An 18,787-nucleotide genomic window follows, 5' to 3' on the forward strand; every position below is an offset into this window, starting at 1 on the left:
GCTGCCAGACGTACTCACACCCAATATCATCCCTCGCTGCCAGACGTACTCACACCCAATAGGATCCCTCGCTGCCAGACGTACTCACACCCAATAGGATCCCTCGCTGCCAGACGAACTCCCACCCTATATCATCCCTCGCTGCCAGACGTACTCACACCCAATAGGATCCCTTACTGCCAGACGTACTCACACCGAATATCACCCCTCGCTGCCAGACGTATTCACACCCAATAGGATCCCTCGCTGCCAGACGTATTCACACCCAATAGGATCCCTCGCTGCCAGACGTACTCCCACCCTACACCGTTCCTCGCTGCCAGACGTACTCACACCCTATAGGATCCCTTGCTGCTAGAACGTACTTCCACCCTGCATCATTCCTCACTGCCAGACATACTCCCACCCTATAGGATCCCTCTCTGCCAGACGTATTCTCATCCTATATCATCCCTCTCTGCCAGACGTACTTCCACCCTGTAGGATCCCTCGCTGCCAGACGTACTCCCACCCAATAGGATCCCTCGCTGCCAGACGTACTCCCACCCTATATCATCCCTCGCTGCCAGACGTACTCACACCCTACAGGATCCCTCGCTGCCAGACGGACTTCCACGTTCATGATCTCTCATCGCCAGACGCACTCCCACCGTAATGGAATTTGTGGAAATACTGTATACATAGGAATATATTTTGAAAATTAAGTAAAAGGGTCGCAAGTAAAAAGGTAGTTTGCTTGAGGAATATGACGATGCAAGGAAGTGGTCGTACTCTGTAGTGGTTAACAAGTGGAATGTACTCAAAGTGGTTGGAGCAACCCCTATCCACAGTTTCAAGAGTATATTTGATTTAGGATTTAGTACATAATTTAGATCTCTCCTCAGATACCAACAGTAAAGCTCAATGACTGGCAGATGCGTGAATATTTTACATTATTATTATAGCAGTATTAAGTCACTGCACTGCCTATTCAGCTGAAGACATTATAGTAACGAACACAAACAAACTGGGATTCAAAAATAATGAACAGGAAGGTTTGTTTAGCCAGACATGCTACCAAAGTACAGTACCATAATGGGACCACCAAATGTAGCGGTGAGTGTTTCCTATTACCAGCTTGTACATATTTTTTTTATTGAGAATATTTTTTCTTTAATATTTTTATTTTAATCTTTAATTAATTAGAACTTTTTTGGGGGGGCAGTGTTCAATAACAACAGTTTCTTTGTTTTATTTTTTCTTGTCAATATCCCATCTCTTTTTTTTCCTTTGCTCTATTCCAATTTTTCTTAAGCCTCCCTCTCTTCTTAACTCTGTCCAATCACTTGCTGCAGAAAGTAGTAGCAAAGATAACTGCACCTTGTCCCTGCAGCCTTAGATCGGTAAATGCACAATATCAAGGTTTCTAAGATACAAAACATATTAAATATTTTAAAAATCATATTAAGAAGTCTCATACACATCACTTAACAATTTAGAACACTATTAAGAAAATAATATATGCTCTATTTTTAACAGTACTGCCTTATAAATACATTTATTAACAATAATAATAATAATACACTTGCATTTTCATACTTGAATGATATACAGAAAGTGGAATGGTCAAACTATCCTGATCAAACACATCAAACACTAGAGCATTCATTATAGCTCGACAACAGGAGTATTTCCAATCTTCTGTATATGACTAATATTTTAACACCTTAAATGTCACTAAAGAGGCTGAAACAAAATACTGTAAACAATAAATACACATATTAGAAATGTAAAAAAAATGCTGCCATTCGATCTGCCTTGAACGATCAGTTTTGACTTGATAATAATCTGTGGCGTATTGAAACATTATCACTGTTTTACGTCTTTAATTAATGTACGGCTTTAGTGTTTATTTCTTCACTCCAATCTATTCCTTTACTTATCTAATCATATTTTGGATTTCAAATAACTAAATTTAAAAACAAATACAAAAAATATGCATCATTTCTTTAGCAAATAAATTAGACAATGTTCAAAATTCTAAGAAAAATATTTAAAATATCTACATATTGTTATGCCACTTTCTTCTGGGATGTGTAATCGTCCCATCTGGCACAGTTTAGCCAGCCTTGGAACCAAACATGAGAGTAACCAAACAACAACGTTACAACTGGATAACAACATTTGCTGACCACTTCAAAGATTCAGTCTAGTTCAGAAAATGAAATTGCAGTTGTTATAATCATGCAAACAAAAATAAATTAACATTCATTGTTAAAAAAAAAAAATCTTGCCACACTTAAAATATTTAACTAATAATATGACTTGAGTCAAGAACAAAATATTGTTAAAATCTTTAAAAATTATGACTACAAAAATGAACACATGATTAGGGGGATGTTAGAATCCTACATCACAGTAGGCAATAAGGTCATATTACCCTATTTCCCACTCTCATGGGATGGGGGTAGGCATCAGTCTGGAAATTAAAGTGAATAATGGTACTTTATAATAATAGTAAATAAATAAATAAATAAATAATAATAATTTATTTTGTCAGGGAATAGGCAGCCAGTGTATTATATATACATGTTAGGATTATATCAAGGTCCCCACAAGGTCGAAATACTGACCCTCCCCTAGAGGCAACCCCACAAGCTGACTAAATCCTGCATACATATTTACTACTAGGTGAACAGGTGCATCAGGCGATAGGATACCAGCCCAACTATTTCTGTCCCGCCTGGGATTAGAACCTGGAAATCCCAACTGAGTCGAGAATGAACCAAACTGTACCACCGGAATCATAAAGGAGGTTAAATATATCAAATATTAAGACAATATTAAGACGTCTCCTCCAAAGGATACCTGATCAACCAGGCTGTGACTCATACGTCAGGCTGCGAGCAGCCGCGTCCAACAGCCTGGTTGATCAGTCCGGCAACCTGGAGGCCTGGTCGACAACCGGGCCGCGGAGACGCTAAGCCCCAGAAGCACCTCAAGGTAACCTCAAGGTAATTAAAAACACACCAGTCAACCATTCATAATATCATTCCCATATCATATTAAAAGGCCTGGTAAGATCAACGGCAACATACTATACTGATCAGTATTTGCCACATTTACTTAAAGAGTGCTGCGCACCTTTTCTGGATGCTTTGCTCCAGTAAATCTTCATAATCTTTATATTTCCAGTACATCATCAATGAACTTCACATTTTACAAAATTTCCTTTTGGCACCCCAACCCAATTACCATGCATCAAAAAACAAAAATTAAACTAAGCAAATTTTATTCACGGTCTCCATAAATAATCTATAGGTTTTACCTACTGTGCTTTTCTGTATACCAGTATTTTAGCTACTGAAATACAATACTGTTAGAGCTCGGTAAATTGGATTCTAGTTACCCAACTCTCCAAGTAAGCATAATGAATTCATGTTTCAAGTTCTTGACCTTTTAACCTGAATAGAAATTCAGGTTTCTGCCAAATGAAAATTCAAATAAATTCAGGTTTAAGTTTTTGACCTCTCAACTTTAAACAAAATTCATGTTACCAAGATCTTTGCTGATTAAAACCCGAATACAGTACTGTATGCAGTATTACAAACCCGAATACAGTACTGAATGCAGTATTACTTTTTTTTTGACATTTCTAGGAAAAATTTTGGTAACATGAATGAGGATGAGTCCTATATAATTTGGATTATTGAGAGTAGACAGTATCTAAATTGCACAAAGCAAATAAAAAAAATAATAAAAAATATTTTTATTAAAAGTTCTGTTTATATTAAAATTGTAGTCTTTGGTTCTGCTACATAACAATACAGTATATACAATGACCATCTTCAATCAGCCATTTCTGAGAATTCTTATAATCACAACTTATAACTGCAAACACCTACCATATTGAATTATAAAAACACTTTCCTTAAAAATATATCACAAATCCTATTTGTTAAAGTTTAACATATTCAAAATATTGTTTTGTTCAGAGGAAAGGAATGTCCATTGATAATAATACAAATATTGAACATTAGTTTAATATGCTGGCTATCAAAGGAATATTGATATAACAGTATCAGGAAACTTAAATTAAAGATAGCAAACATTTGATTTAAGCATTAAAAGCTGCAACATACACACATGAATGACCATGTTGCAAGAACTATAGTGCAATAATTCATAGCAATGTACAGTATTGTGAGAGATAACGGATGCTTCTGTCAAACTTTATTGTACTGCACTTAATGAGTTTAAATGAAATGAATGAAATATTTAAATGACTTAAAAGTTTAAATGCTGTCATCGCTTCTCTAATGCTATCAAAATTAAATCTTACTTTTACATTATCATTTTGTTGATTTAACACCAGAATATTTGGAAGGCATTCCATAACTGATGTAGTGTAAAATCACCTATATACACAGTAACTCATTTCCTTGCTTGTTATCATTTTCTCATTCACAAACAACACACATCTTATTGTGACTTATGGCACTGAAATTAAGTAAAGCATATGAGGACTGCACTTCAACACTTCTTGTTCTATACAATTCTTTGTTGCACACTCTATATAGCATGGATGCTATACACCATGAAGTATAAAAAACAAAACAAAAAAAACAAAGAAACAAAAATGTTTCACTCTGATGTTTCCTTTCCCGAGGAAATAGTGCAACCATTTCTAAGCACCTTCGTAATGCTACTATTGCTCTGGATGCAAGAACTATTTACAAATCGACTAGGTTGCTCAGTGTGCTGTTGAGGCACTGAACTGGATGTAAAGTTGTCTTGGTTATACGCTGTAATACTGAAGTTGGTGGCATGCAGGCTACCTGTTTGGTATCCTGTGTCTTGTGATGGACCCTCATCATTTCCATTAATCTTTGTGAAAGAGACAGGAAAGTATCAGTCGGTAAAAATTATATGTACAGATACCAGTAGATACACCAAAATTCAATCAAGCTACACAATTTGTGGTAATTTCATGTTCTATATGTAATTTTCTGTGGCCCCACCACAACTGCTGCTTTTACACACATTCCAACTAGAGTCATTTACATCCTTCCAGAAATTCTGTTTGCAGTGATTTTCAATTTATGCTTGTTAACAAAGTGGAAGAAATATTTGTACTCTACATGTTTTAACAAATACGATTAAATTTTGGCACATTTTACAGCAGTGGTAAAAGTAGAGCATCTCCATGTAGTGTCAATTATTTATAAATACAGTGGAACCTCGAGTGACGAGCGCCTCAATCTACGAGCATTTTGAATAACGAGCGTGCCACTCAATGAAAATTTGTCTCGATTAACGAGCTTTCGCATGACTTTTCGTATGCTGTGTTCTTTCGCAAAAGAACAGTGCTTCCTAGCGTTCCTGCGGGTTCTCGCAAATTCTTGGACACCTCCGATGATGCAAATAACTATTTTTTTGTTTTACCAATGCTAATGATGCTGGGATGTAAAGGGGCGACTGCTGTAATGTTGCAAAGCATTGATTTTTGTTTTTTAGACAAAATTTAAAAAAAAAAAAAAATTTAAAAAGAGAACAAATGTCAAAAAGGTTCGTTCAGTGAATGTCAGGTAGGCTGCTACATTTTCGAAAAAAAAATAAAAAAAAATTAAAAAAAAAAAAATGAAAGAATTTGAAAAAAGAAAAGAAAAAGTGTCATAAAAGGTTTATTCAGTGATTGTCAGGTAGGCTGCTCCATTATTTAACCACCAAGCTGCTAAGGGCTATTTGGCCTTTGTCACCCACAGATGCATAAAAAAAAAACTCTTATAAACCTGTCAATTTGTGTTCCCTGATCACTGGAAAAATAATTAAAAAATTGTAAGTGGCATATTTTGGCCGCAATAGGACGGACAAGTCTGGAAAAAAAAAAAAGAGGCACTGACTCGGCAAGCGTCTGAGGCGTTCTTCACTGCCCCACTGTCAGGCAGGAGTTACCACAAAGATATTATTACCTAATTTCTTCAATGTCTCTGATTGATTTTTTCTTTGTTTTTTTTTTGCTGTAATATTATTCAATAGCGTGTAGTGTGATATATTTATATAATAAAATGTGTGAATCATCGCTGTACTCAAAATTATGGTGTGCATATTATTGATTCAATTACTGTGTTCATAAAACAATGAACAAATACTTTGTCGGTTATTACACTATATACACAGGTTTATATAAGTATCTGCATGTTTTGTTCACCATAACGAACCACTAAGTTGATATTGCGAGTCAAAAAGCAACGAAGGGTGGCCAGCCAGGGTGGTCGCTGTCACTCCCTCCCTCAATGACTACTCACTCGCCCACATCATCCTCCCACCATACTGTTTTTGCTTTTATTCACTATATACAGACATTATATACAAGTATCTACATGTTCTGTTCACCATAACTGTTCATCTAAGCTGGTATAGTCCACAAAGAGCATAGTGGCCACCCTTACACAGCATGACAAGTTAGGAAGATGACGCCACCTCCCTCATTAAAATGGCTTCTCGCAACACTTCTTTTGTTATTACACTATATATATACACGTTATATATAAGTATCTACATTTGTGTTCACCATAACAAACCACTAAGTTGGTATGCTGAGTGGCAGTGGCAGCCCGCCACTGGCTGCCACTCACTCACTCCCTCCCTCACCTCATCTGACTCGCCAACATTCTCCACTCAACATACTGTTTTTGCTTTTATTCACTATATACAGACGTTATATAAGTATCTGCATGTTTTGTTCACCATAGCGAACCACTAAGCTGGTATAGTGAGTCCAGACAGTAAAAGGTGGTCACACAGAGTCAGCAGACAATGCTACCTCCCTCCCCACCAAGATTACTCCTCCCACTACAGCACTATCACAACAATCCTGCTATTATCAGAATCCTGGACATTTTTATCACAGTCAGGGGTCTTCTGTAATACTATCATTGCTAAATAATAGCATGTACATATAAATTTTTATATTTTTAGGTGATGCTGTGGTCACAAGCTGAACAGCAGCGCTGTGAGCTCATGCTGCGTGCACCAGCCTTGGTGGCTCACTCAGTACTGAGGCCCTCACACCCGGGAATGTTGCCCATGATTTTTTTTTAAATGGCGTCTGGTTTACAAGAGCCCTGATGAAGGTGAGGTGAGCCCCCATGTATCCGCGGGCCATTTAAATCTTGCATAGTACTCCAACATGTCATATGACGTGATGCGCACTTTTGGGTCAGTTACTCAACACATCATATGACGTTTTGCACAGTTTAAAACGTTGAATATCATATTGATTTTTTCGGTGGTGGAACGGATTAATTTTATTTCCATTATGTTGTTGTTGTTTAAGATTCGGTACTTGGAGCAAAAAGTTCCAAAAGTTTCCAAAAATGGAAATAGACAGGCTATGGTGAGCCTGTCTATTTCCATTATTTTAAATGGGGAAATTCGTTTTGAAAGACGAGCGTTTCACATGACGAGCTCGGTGCCAGAAGGGATGAAATTCGTTAATCGAGGTTCCACTGTGCTAAAAACAATTAACTGTCATTTCTATAACTGAAAATAACTAGAAAAATGCATTTCCTTAAGTGTATGCCACATTATTTGTATGGAAACACAGCTTATTTATTTATCCTGGCATCCACGTTAATATTTGTTATGCCTTATTGACATATGTTTTCTATGATAGGTGATAAAGTAACAATTCATTATTGTAAATCAATCTAATTTCTACAAGGGAGTGAGATTTAGGTGATCAATAACACTGCATATAAAACTAAGTATTTCTTGTATACAGTATAGTGCAAATGAGCAGCCCCAGCGTGTAATAAATATTTATACAATGTAATATGTATTGCTGATAAACCAACCTCAAGAGATGGGTGTAAATCTGTCTCCATATCAGAGATGGAGGACGAGCGTTGGAGAGGAGCACGGGTTGAAAGATGAGTCAGCACGATGGGATTCAAGGATTTTGTAGCCAACACACCTTCAATTGGGCCATCTTCCATCATAATTTCATCAGTACAATTTGCCTCTGGAAAAATGACTATTCTGTATATTCAGGAAACGTTGCAAAACTTCTCATGCACTGTACATTGTGGTAACTGACTAGACCACTATTTAATACAGTACCTGTATAACCAATAAAGTACACATTAGTACAATTTGTTCCTGATAAAATTAAAGACATTATAATTAGGAAACTAATCAAAGTTTGTTACATACTACAGTATATAATTAAAATTTAAAATGCAGGTTAAGAAATATACATAATTCATAAATATTACTGTTTATTTTGTGAAATCACTGAAACTCGGGTTTCAAATTAATGTATTTGATGCAAGTATGACAACAAAAATTTCAGTTTGCACACGCACGCACACACACACACACACACACAATTGGATGACAAACGAGAGCGCCTCATAATGGTCATGAGAAAGATTATGGTAAGAGCTGACAAACATAAATCCCGATTGTTGGTACTGGGGGACTTCAACTTTAAGGCAATAAACTGGGAGGCCTACGAGGCAAGAACAGAGGACGCTTGGACAGGCAGATTTGTAAACCTCATCTTAGAGACATTCATGTATCAACACGTCAAGCAGGGCACAAGAATGAGGGAAGGAGATGTTCCGTCAGTACTAGATCTAGTATTCACCAGGAAAGAAGAAGAGGTATTTGACATCCAGTACCTTCCTTCCTTGGGAAAGATTGATCACGTCCTCTTGGACATTAAACATGCTATGAGATATAATCTAGTTGAGAATGGGGACATTGAAACAGTTGTTTCAATGCGGGTATGTGGGCAGCTGTGGGAGAATCTTGAGAGACCATTCTCTCACACTAGAGCTTTATGAGTTGAGGCGAGAGAGCCTCTGCGGTTACTGATTTGATGATTTTAATGAATACATGATTCCAGTTGACACATGCTAACATCATCTTTGATAATTTTGTGATACAGACAAGTTCCATTCCTTGTCTTGTACGTACTGACTAGAACGGATGGTGGCAGCACTTTCTACTACTTCTTTCTACTTCTACCACTACCTCTACTCATTCTCCATACTCTCTCTTTTCTCACTCCGCCTCTCTCCCACTTTCCTTTTCACCTGACCACTCCTCGCTACTCCCAGACTCTACTCCTCACCCCTCCCACCTACTCCTCCCTCCTCTCAACCTCCCTCACCCCTAACCCTCACTAATTACTTCATTATTCGGTTATTTTCTTTCGTTTCTCTTGTATGTTCGTGGCGGTGAAATGTTCTAGAGTTCTCTAGAGTTGCGGGTAGCTGATCAAGGTACAATGCCTAGTGGGTGTAGCACCTAGGTAATCAAATACCGAGGTTACAAGGTGTTGAACTAGAGAGGTTGCAGTAGGAACTCTGGGGGAACTCTAGGGGTGGGATAATGGACAAAAGAGAGCTATTTCCCCCACCTCTCATTACACTAACATGGATGAATTTTTTTTAACCGATAGAAAAATGAGGGCCGTAATCAGAGGCAATGTATCGGATTGGAGGAATGTCACAACAGGGTTCAGTTCTTGCACCGGTAATGTTCGTTGTCTACATAAACGATCTACCAGATGGAATACAGAATTATATGAACATGTTTGCTGATGATGCTAAGATAATAGGGAAGATAAGAAACCTAAAGGATTGTCATGCCCTTCAAGAAGACCTGGACAAAATAAGTATATGGAGCACCACTTGGCAAATGGAATTTAATGTGAATAAGTGCCATGTTATGGAATGTGGAATTGTTGAACATAGACCTCCACGCAACCTATAAATTATGTGAGAAATCTTTAAAGAATTCTGACAAAGAAAACAGGGATGGTTCTAGATAGAAAACTGTCACCTGAGAACAACATTAAGAACATTGTGCAAGGAGCCTATGCTACACTTTCTAACTTCAGAATTGCTTTTAAATACATGGATGGAGAAATACTAAAGAAATTGTTCACGACTTTTGTTAGACCAAAGCTGGAATATGCAGCGGTTGTATGGTGCCCATATCTTAAGAAGCACATCAACAAACTGGAAAAGGTGCAAAGACATGCCACTAAGTGGCCCCCAGAACTGAAGGGCAAGAGCTACGAGGAGAGGTTAAGGGCATTAAATATGCAAAAACTAGAAGATAGAAGAAAAAAAGGTGATATGATCACTATGTACAAAATAGTAACAGGAATCGATAAAACTGATAGAGAAGAATTCCTGAAACCTAAAACTTCAAGTACAAGAGGTCATAGATTTAAACTAACGAAACAAAGCTGCCAGAGAAATATAAGAAAATACACTTTTGTAAACAGAGTGGTAGACGGTTGGAACAAGTTAGGCGAGAAGGTGGTGGAGGTCAAAACCGTTAGTAATTTCAAAGTGTTATATGACAAAAGGTGCTGGGAAGATGGGACACCACAAGCTTAGCTCTCATCCTGTAACTACACTTAGGTAATTACACACAGACACACACACACACAAAAAAAATTGCACTACGCCATAATTAATTTCAACGATTATGTGCGGTGATGTAACTTACCTTCTGTGCCATCACATAAAAATGTTGATTGTAAAAGACTGAAGTCATCTGTTTTCATGTAATTGTCCTGCAGCCGCTTTCTAGGAGAATTCTTACAATTGTTCCGACTTTGGAACATAATGGACCGACAGAGGATGGGAGAAAGTGGTGGAGAAGCAGAGAATCTTTTATTAGGGGTATCCACCTCCAAGGGACTTTGCAAAGCATCGCGTATGGGACTAGATGAGAAGTGACCCTGCAAATACAATATTATAATTGCTTATTTCATAGTACAGGAAAAAAATTTGTACAGTACTGTATTAACAAAAGGATTTTTAGTACATTGCTGTATATCTATTTCAATGACATGGGCTTCATCTCAGGCATAGCAATATAAAACACAAAATGCAATAAAAAAAGACTGGACAGATAAAAATATAAAATTTAACTAAAATATTAGAGATTGACAGTCCTAAGTCCATTTAATTTATCTCTTTTCTTTAAGTGGAATAAGAAATATTTTTACAACAGTTTAGAAAATCTGTGGTATGAATTGAAAGTTAAGAAGTTTGTATAAAACTAAGACTACAGGTTGTCTGTAGATGCAATACATATCAAAATAGTGACCAAAATGTGCTTGTCTTGGCCTTCAGTGTTAGAGACTGGCCTCCTTGACACAGGTATTGTACATAAACAGGTACATTCATCACCTCGTTTCAAAGGACTTTTCACTAGATATTAAACAAAACCCTCTTCTTTAAAAGGTCCAATGTAATTCACACAAGAGACAACAACTTCAAGCTCAAGTCAACTGCAACTTATTTAGATACAGTACCGAGTATTCCTCGTGACAATGTTATAAAATAGTTCTAAAATCTGCCAAAAGGGGGCTGTAGATCCTTAAAATAATTAGAACATTCACTGTAACACTATACTTATGTTTTGAAAGTTTTTTTAAATTGATACTCAAAAGGTGTCCAGATTTCACTTAATACAGTGAAATCTATAATAAAAAATAAACCTGTCAAAACCACAAGATATTCCTACTAGGGATACATAATAAATATAATGCACTACAATCAATGCTGAGAAAAAGAAGTCCGAGCCCATATTTAACTTTAGTCAAGATGAGGCAAAATTACCCTTAGACCCCCTCCACCTTTTTATTTTAATGTAAAAACTGTCATTTCCTGCATCCTTGACAAGAAATATCTGCTCAGCATCAAGTTTATAAAAGAAGCATAATGAGAAAATTTATTGATAAAATTTAATTTGCTTGTAAAACAGCAACGCATTTTGGCGGGGTTAAAAATGGGTTCCCTAGCATTCATGAAATGACTAAAGTCAATCCTATACTTTGCATGTTAATCAATTTTGTGTACTGCATATGCTAGTAAAGGTATGGCTCTATAATACAGCTCTTATTTCACCCCCTGATTACTCATGTAATATACAACTTTATCAGTTAATCATCAACACCCAATAAAAATTCAATACTTACTGAGTTACTAGATGTCTTGGGTTCTGTCTTTGAAGATGTTTTCTCTGGGGTTCCATGACGCTTTGGGTTATCACATTCGGCTACGATAAATTCTCGAGTAAAATCGAAAACATTTTCTATTTTCCGAAGTCTTTCATTTGAGCAATTTTTAATATCACAGTTCTTATCGGGCAACTCTTCTGCCCTGTCCTGAATGGCACAGCTACAATTTCGTCCCACTGTGACCAGCTTTAAATGTTTTCTGCATATTGGTGGTGTAGTGAGAGATTCTGTTGAAGCATTACGACCTCTACAAGCAATTGCCTCAGACTCCGAGTGCCAACCTTTTCCAGTTACATCCAGCATGCCAGTGTCGTCTTTACTTGTCTCAGGTTTTAAAATAACGTTCTTTGTAATTAGTTTGCCGACTGAATAGGTATTATGATTACATAAATGTAGACAAGTGCTGTGACAGGTCTTTGGAGAAATTTGTAGTTCCTGGTGCAGTCTTTTATAATTTTCAGTTAGAGGAAGATTTGAAGTTAAAGGACCTGTAGTCTGGAAAGATTTATTAATCAATGAGATAGTGTGAGAGGAATACTTTTCAGGTGAACTTGCCGAGCTCTGTAACTCCACTGATGAATGTGCAGGTGACACGTTGGGCGAGCTTTGAGTCTTAGGCTGATGATGACCATGGAGAATTTCGTCAAGAAATGGCGAGTTTGATGAACACACACTCGCAGGGTTTGAATCAGACCCTCGAGGCAAAATAGTAATTGGTGAGACATCTGGTGACACAAGAAATCTTGGTTGCTTAGTGACCATGGAATTCTCCTGGTTTTCTATAGGGGAGAGATTTGGTGATAAGAGGGGTAAAGCACTGTCATCATGATCACTATGTAACATAACTGTCAAACAGTCAGTCTTCTGAATGACAGTGGGAGAGGGTAAACACATTGATGGTGATGGGGGTGATGGTGGAGGATGTCTGGCCAACTGAGGATCCTTCCCTGATCGTCCTATTAATTCAGATGTAACTATATTAGAACACCACTGCAGTTGATCTTCATCCTCCTCTTTCACTTCCACTGTGCTTTCATCATCTTTTTGCAAGGGCAATGGCTCCACAGGAGATGAAGGCGGGCTCCTGCTTTCAGAAGCATCTGCACCACGTGGACTGCACATCCTTTATGAAAAAAAAACAGCGTTCAATGTAATGAAACGTCATTTTCTGGGTGAGACCTGGAGGCTCCCCGGAGCTATCTGGGCAAATATAAAATGTATTAGACCATGACATCAGTCAAGGCGAATGTAGTGTTTTGGCCTACAGGGGACCACGAGCCAGAACCTGGCTCTCTCAGAGGCACGAGGAGCAATAGCCTATAGAAACTCCCGTGTGGTTGGAAGCATTTTATGTCTGCCATGATTGAGTCAGGCACCCAGAAGGGTAGGTGCCCCAAAATAAACCCTATTTGGTTAAAAATTGCTACTGAAAGCCGAGCCGTTGGACAGAACCCCCCAAACTAAAAACGAGCAAATGAGCATGACGTCACAACTGTCACCACGCCGCTGTCTGCACAGCTCCTCCCCTCTCCCTGAGAGGGGGAAGGGGGAGCTCCAATCCCCCCCCTTGCACTGGCTATCCACCCCCAGTTCTGAGGCTGTCAGGAGCGCCTGACAGCTGGGTGAACAGCGCTTCGGATTCGTAGTCCTGAGGTTCCTGGTTCGATCCCCGGTGGAGGCGGAAACAAATGGACAGAGTTTCTTTCACCCTGATGCCCCAGTTACCTAGCAGTAAATAGGTACTGTACCTGGGAGTTAGACAGCTGCTACGGGCCGATTCCTGATGGTGTGTAATAAAAAGGGAGGCCTGGTCGAAGATTGGGCCGCGGGGACGCTAAGCCCTGAAATAATCTCAAGATAACCCAAAGTCCTAAGAACTCGATTCGCTTTGACTGATGCCACGGTCTAATACATTCACATCAGCCTGGATAGTTCCAGGGAGTCGAAGGGGTTCCCCCCAGAAATAAGTATTAAGAGTAGAAATCAGTAGAAATCAGAACATGAGGTTTATACATTATATCTATTTTCTCAGACTTACTATGTCATCCACTGTCCGAAGGAAGACCACAAATATAATTCTTTCCAAATCCCCCTCATCCTTGCAAACTAATTTTTGTCCCCCTTAACCTTCAACTACTGTGCCCCTCCCCCCCCCCCCACACCTCCCAAATCAAAGATATTCACAGACAGATTGGAAAAAAAACATAAATTTCCCATAGCACCTTTAAGGGGACATAAAATTTGGACAGCCATGGTAGAAGAATTTAAAACTATCCTACATCCAATATTTTTAATATTTTTTTTTAAGGTGGGATTTAAGTCAAATACTATAACAAGTTTGGGTACAGTATTCAGTTCCATGTTATTCCCAGTGCATTATTCACCAGCCATTTTACATCCTGTTCCACAATTACCACTTGTGAACTAGGGACTCCAAAGGATACCTGATCAACCAGGCTGTGACTCATACGTCAGGCTGCGAGCAGCCGCGTCTAACAGCCTGGTTGATCAGTCCAGCAACCAGGAGGCCTGGTCGACGACCGGGCCGCGAGGACACTAAGCCCCGGAAGCACCTCAAGGTAGGTAGGTAGGGGCAAACAGTGAAGGATCAGTGTTTGGGGTTGGAACCAATGATGCCATTGTTTGTGAGGAGAGCAGGTGAGGACGTTAACACTTTCACCCACCGATGACAAAGTATGCAGTCAAAAATAAAAAAAATTTGGCCCGCTTTTGGCTTGAATGAGGGTGAGGCGCGCCGCGGTTTTGGACATTATATGCATATACTCCTGTAGGGAATTTCATTCCGAATACAGTACATTGATACCAAAATGAAAGACCTAGGACAAGAATTGAGGTAACAAAGTTAAAAAGAGTAAACCCATTTTATTGCTCTTGATGAGCGCTCATGGAGGTAATGCGCTATCACCTTCTCTGTGGGTGGTATGCCGGACTTTTGGACTTTATATATGCATATACTCCTATAGGGAATTCTATTGCGAACACAATGATACAAAAATGAAAGATCAAAGTGAAAAGAGTGTACACATTTCATTGCTCTTTAGCACTCCTGGGTAACTTTCTCTCACTTTCTTTGTTTTGTGAGGGTGGTACGCCGGGCTTTCGGACTTCATATGCATTTAATCGTGTAGAGAATTCTATTGCGAACACATATCAAATTGGAAAACCTAGGATGAGAATTAAGATGACAAAGTTGAAAAGAGTATACACTTCTCAGTATTACCGCGCTCTCTATTGGAAGGCCCAGCGCTCCTCCCTACTCATCACCTGCTTTCATCACGTCATCGGGTGGAGCGCGCCACGGTTTTAGACATTATATGCCTATACTCCTGTTGGGGATTTTATTGCGAACACATTGATACTAAAATGAAAGACTTAAGACAAAAATTGAGGTGACCAAAGTGAAAAGAGTGTACACATTTTATCGCTCTTGCGTGCTCCCGGGTAACTTTCTCTCACTTTCTCCATTTGCTGTGGGTGGTAAGCCGGGCTTCTGGAGTGTATATGCTTTTAGTCATCTATTGCGAACACATTGATGCAAAACTGAAAAACCTAGGACGAGAATTAAGGTGACAAAATTGAAAAGGTATACACTTTTCAGTATTACCGCGCGCTCCCGCGGAACGCCTAAAACCGCTTGGACAGGTCGAGCGATTAACGTTGGCCCACAAAAGTGTTAACCAATGCACCTGAGGGTGTTATATGTATTAATAATCCTCAATAACTGTATTCATTGAGACCTTTAATTTAATACTAAACAAATCGTTAGATATTAATCTAGCATACTTCTTTTCAAGGTCCAGAGTAACACATACAAGAGGTAATAGCTTGAAGCTCAACAAGCCGAAATGTAGGACAGGAGATGTTTTTTCATCCATAGAATTGCCTACCCACCAAAGCCTTAAATGCCAAGGCAGTATCTCGGCTCAGAATTCAGCTAGAAAAAATTCTCTGGCATAATGGGGGTGGAGGGAGCATTTCCTGTACCCATTGAGGCTACTAGAGATTGTGATCTTCAGACATGTTCTTTCAGTGCACAGTACTTTATGCTCTGTTAGAAACTCTGCTAGTCTAATCTTTAATCCAATTCTTAAACACATCCACCAAATTTCTTGCATTCCACTAGCCAATGCTCTTTCCTAGACAAATAAGCTTAAACCTTTTAATTAACACATGTTTTTTATATACAGTACCAATTTTCTCTATTGGTCAAGCCAGCATCTTCCCTGCCATGGCACTTCTTCAGCTGCTGCTTGTAACACACAAGCATGAGCTCTATGTTCTAATTAGCCATGACTTCAAATTCAGAACATATTTTACCTAAATAATCTCCACAAAAACTATTAAAATTCATGTCAATAAATGAATAAATTTTTTCAGTGCCGTATTCAAGTTTTAAAATGAACTTTTGGATGATTTTATATAAACACAAGGAGCACATACTCCAATTTCAAGTAGGGAATCTATCAGGATCTCAATTTTTTCCGATATGTAAAACACCTGTTTCACTTTAGAAATATAGGAAACAATGGGCACCAATATATTCAATTACTCTAGAAATAGTTACTCACGGTGTTACATTGAGAAGCTCATCATGACTGAACAGCAGCTTGCGTCGAAGTGTTGTGTTGTTGACATTAGTGCCTTCATCATTTTCTGTGCTGCCCTGCCACCACTGGTCCTGTGATTCAAGAAACTATTGGTCCTGCTATTCTTAATTACTTTATATAAAATGTATCTGCGAAATAATATAACATTAGCGCAGTAATATTGTGGGTACTTCCATAATTATTGTGATTTCAGCTTGGGGCCAGATGCTGAAGCCTATGTCACGGTAAAATCTCTAGCAAGAGATTCGGCCTGCTCCATCATCACCTATTCTACCCATATCCCGTCTATATATTCAAATACAGCCACAAGAAGAACAACAACTACTTCCAGACGTCTAGACAATACCACCAGTCTACCTGGTGGGAGCCAGTCGGCAGAGCGAACAGCACGCTGGACTTGTGATCCTGTGGTCCCGGGTTCGATCCCGGGCACCGGCGAGAAACAATGGGCAGAGTTTCTTTCATCCTATGCTGCTGTTACCTAGCAGTAAAATAGGTACCTGGGTGTTAGTCAGCTGTTACGGGCTGCTTCCTGGGGGTGGAGGCCTGGTCGAGGACCGGGCCGCGGGGGACACTAAAGCCCCGAAATCATCTCAAGATAACCTCAAGATATACCTACCCCATGGCCCGTCACCCTCCTCGCACCTGGCGACGCCCCGGGAGCTCACGCCACCCGAAACAAACAGTTTAAGAGCCGGTTAATAGTTAAAGAAGTCACCAGCGCCATCTGCCCAGCCGTCATTCTGTATACAGTATATAGGGCTGCCTAGCCCACTACAAGTTAGATTACTCCTGCGTGCTCAACTGAATTGACCCGTTAACACATCTCGGTGTGGTAACGGATTTAGTCAGCCTGGCTCACAGTATTCCTGCACCATATTTTATTTTGCACATTAACATACCGTAAATTTGATTATCTGTTTATCTTGTTTAATTTGCACTCTGTATAAAGCCAAGCTTAGATAATATTTTTGTGTTGTAATTTGTTTAACGTCAGTTTCTATTACAGTATTTTTAAATTTTTGTTCTGTATGTTTTCTCCTACAGTTAACCTCACAGTGAAGACAACTTGCAGTTTAATATTTTTTTTTACTTTTATTTTTACTTTTGTGACTGGCAGTCGGAGGGAGCCGGTCGGCCGAGCGGACAGCACGCTGGACTTGTGATCCTGTGGTCCCGGGTTCGATCCCGAGCGCCGGCGAGAAACAATGGGCAGAGTTTCTTTCACCCTATGCCACTGTTACCTAGCAGTAAATTGGTACCTGGGTATTAGTCAGCTGTCACGGGCTGCTTCCTGGGGGGTGGAGGCCTGGTCGAGGACCGGGCCGTGGGGACACTAAAGCCCCGAAATCATCTCAAGGTAACCTCAAGGTAAGGTAGGCATTCCATCTGCCTAGAGAAGACTGCAATAACACCTATTTTTACCATCACACCTAATAATTAATAATCACTGCTACGTAAGAAATAGTAGTGTTGTTCTTGTTTATGTATTACTATGCAAACTTCTTATGAAAATGTTATTAGGTTTTTAATGTTCTGGTTTACTTAATGCTGCATTTATATTTATCATTCATCACTTCTAGCAACTTACAATGATTCTGGGACTTATTAATACTACAAGTGAGAATTGAAATACATATCCTCATCACCAATTCTGTACATCAACAATCCTACAAAAATTATTTCAAAACCTATTCAGTTGTCTCTCTTTCTGTAATACACTTAAAACTGCTGTATATCTAACATTCAAAACACAGTCTGGCACAATATACAGAATGTTTTTACATTTAAAAACATATCCCAAGGTTCTTCCAAATTGTTCCCCAACACACTGGGCTTCAATGAGCTCCTTTATTAATTCCCTAGTATCAGTGTGTTCATATACATATGTTATTTATTAAAAGTGATTTAAAATACAAATGGGCTATATAAGTTTTAGTATGAATTTACATTCTTGCAAAGCCATAATGTCACATAGTCCCCCCTGAGATTATGGCTTGTCCCTGTTTAATGGAACAAGAGAGAATCTTGCTCCAGGGTTCATCCAAACATCCTGCTCAAACACTTTTCATGTAAACTCTTTACATGTTTACCAATGCCCAACACTTGGGCACTGGCCTCTCAA

The 18,787-nt window shown here is 38.9% G+C and overlaps 1 protein-coding gene across 2 annotated transcripts in view; it reads right to left on the reverse strand.

Annotated features, from left to right (window-relative positions):
* Window positions 1–1,422: 1,422 nt before the first annotated feature.
* The window catches only part of bora (aurora kinase A activator-like protein bora), a 28,526-nt gene continuing 11,161 nt past the window's right edge, over window positions 1,423–18,787 (reverse strand). For both annotated transcript variants that reach the window (XM_045768197.2, XM_045768199.2), the window contains exons 8-12: window positions 16,624–16,733; window positions 11,993–13,157; window positions 10,513–10,747; window positions 7,839–8,005; window positions 1,423–4,866 (exon numbers count right to left, since the gene is read on the reverse strand). In XM_045768197.2, coding sequence (XP_045624153.2) covers window positions 4,624–4,866; window positions 7,839–8,005; window positions 10,513–10,747; window positions 11,993–13,157; window positions 16,624–16,733 — 1,920 coding nt within the window. In that variant the 3' untranslated portion in view covers window positions 1,423–4,623. The remainder of the gene's footprint in view (window positions 4,867–7,838; window positions 8,006–10,512; window positions 10,748–11,992; window positions 13,158–16,623; window positions 16,734–18,787) is intronic.

Source organism: Procambarus clarkii, chromosome 91 (genome assembly GCF_040958095.1).
Source record: "Procambarus clarkii isolate CNS0578487 chromosome 91, FALCON_Pclarkii_2.0, whole genome shotgun sequence".
Taxonomy (NCBI): domain Eukaryota; kingdom Metazoa; phylum Arthropoda; class Malacostraca; order Decapoda; family Cambaridae; genus Procambarus; species Procambarus clarkii.